Source organism: Fulmarus glacialis, unplaced genomic scaffold (assembly GCF_000690835.1).
Source record: "Fulmarus glacialis isolate BGI_N327 unplaced genomic scaffold, ASM69083v1 scaffold27267, whole genome shotgun sequence".
Taxonomy (NCBI): Eukaryota; Metazoa; Chordata; class Aves; order Procellariiformes; family Procellariidae; genus Fulmarus; species Fulmarus glacialis.
The window spans coordinates 1-1,753 of record NW_009225505.1 but is presented as its reverse complement, the minus strand read 5'-3'; the positions used below and the strand labels follow the sequence as shown (position 1 = coordinate 1,753).

Here is a 1,753-nt window from a genome sequence, read left to right as displayed (position 1 = left end):
AGCCAGCCCTCACCCCACGCCCGCAGGCTCTGCCAACGCCCCGCTCCTGCCGCAGTCCCTCCGCCCTCGCCGGCCCTCCTCCTCCTGCCCTCGCGGAGCTGAAAGCAGAGCCGGCTGAGCTCCGCCGGTGCTGTCAGCCAGAGCCCGGGCAGTAACGGGCCCCTCTGCCCCGCGTCCTGCAGCCCCATGGCCGGGAGCACTGAGATGGCATCCCTGGAAGAGAGCTTCCGCAAATTCGCCATCTACGGCGACACCAAGGCTACGGGGCAAGAAATGAACGGGAAGAACTGGGCCAAGCTGTGCAAAGACTGCAAAGTCACCGACGGCAAACGCGTCACCAGCACTGATGTGGACATTGTCTTCTCCAAGGTGAAGTAAGTGACTTGGCTTTTCGGGGCCTCCAGTCGCTCAGAGGCTGGGGGTGCCCCTGCGGTCTGGGCAGGGTGGCGGTGCCTGAGTGCGGTGGTCCCCGGGGAGGTGTGGTACCCGGGCTGCATGCCCAGGCCGTCCATTCCCATGTTGTACTCGGCGGGTGCTGCCCTGCGGCGTCCTGCCTTCAGGGAGTTTGAGGGACTGCTTTTGCAAGACCTGATAATAAATTAATGCGAATTTGGGGGGTGGGAGGCTCAGATTTTGGTGCAGAGGCTGTGCCCCTGCTCCTGCTCCCAGGCATCAGGGTGGGCCTGGCCAGTTCTGCCAGGTTCCCGTCTAGCAAGAAGGTGCCGCAGGGAGCAGAGGAGGGTGCTCAGGGGTGCCCTGCGTGACGTGGCACAGCCCATCCCTGGGCCTGGCCAGCCCACACCGGAGCTTGGCAAGGACTCTGGTCTTTGGTCCTCAGAGGTCACAGGGGCAGCTGAAGAGCTACAGGCACCTGGGGCTGCTTTCAGGGCCCCCAAGGACACGCTGACGCCTGATGCTCCGCAGCAGGGTGCAGGAGCAAGGATGGGTGGAGAGCCTGCTCCCTCCACACCCTCTGTCCAGGCATCCCCTTGTTCCCTGGTGGGGCCAGGAGGCTCTGAGCTCCGGGAGGTTTTCGGCACGTAAAAGGGTGGGTTGCTGTGCTGCCCCTGAGACGAGGATCGGGCGCTTGTGGGAGAGATGCTCTGTGCACGTCCTTCCAAATTTGACCAGAGAAGGACTGATGCCTGCCGGGGGGAGAGGCTGCTGGGCATCCCGTGCAGGCTGGGAGCAGTGGGAGTGGATGCATGTCCCCTCCTGTCACCAGCACCCAAGGCCCAGGTCACTTCCATGCAGGGGTGAGGTTTTTAGCATCAAGGAACTTTAACAGCATGTAGCTGAAAAGCTCCTGGAGCTCAGCACCGGCTGTGCCCAGCCCAACCCATTCAGCCGGGATTGCCCTGGCCGTAGCTGCATTTCGGAGGTGGGCGAGGGGCCCGAGGCTGGTGGAGGACAAAGCCGGGGTCTCCCTGACGCAGCTCATCCCACTGCAGCCCCGTTTGGAGGCGCAACCTGAAGACGTGCTGATGGCAGCCTGGGTTTTCTGCTTGCAGAGGGAAGACAGCCCGCGTCATCAACTACGAGGAGTTCAAGAAGGCGCTGGAGGAGCTGGCCTCCAAGAGATTTAAGGACAAGAGCAAAGAGGAGGCGTACGAAGCCATCTGCCAGCTGGTGGCAGGGAAGGAGCCCATTAACGTGGGCGTCACGGTGAGTGAAGAGCCCCTCCGCCGCTGGGAGCAGGCGGGATGGTCGGGAGGGGAGGATGGAGTTTCCAGGGGACCACATGGCTCTGGGT

General features: G+C 63.3%; 1 protein-coding gene across 1 annotated transcript; it reads left to right on the top strand.

Moving 5' to 3' along the window:
• Positions 1-151: 151 nt before the first annotated feature.
• LOC104080202 (tubulin polymerization-promoting protein family member 3-like) lies at positions 152-1,706 on the top strand (the record flags this gene model as incomplete). Its single annotated transcript, XM_009582509.1, has 2 exons — positions 152-374; positions 1,512-1,706. Coding segments are annotated over exons 1-2 (383 nt in total), but the record flags the coding sequence as incomplete, so codon positions are not given.
• Positions 1,707-1,753: the final 47 nt, after the last annotated feature.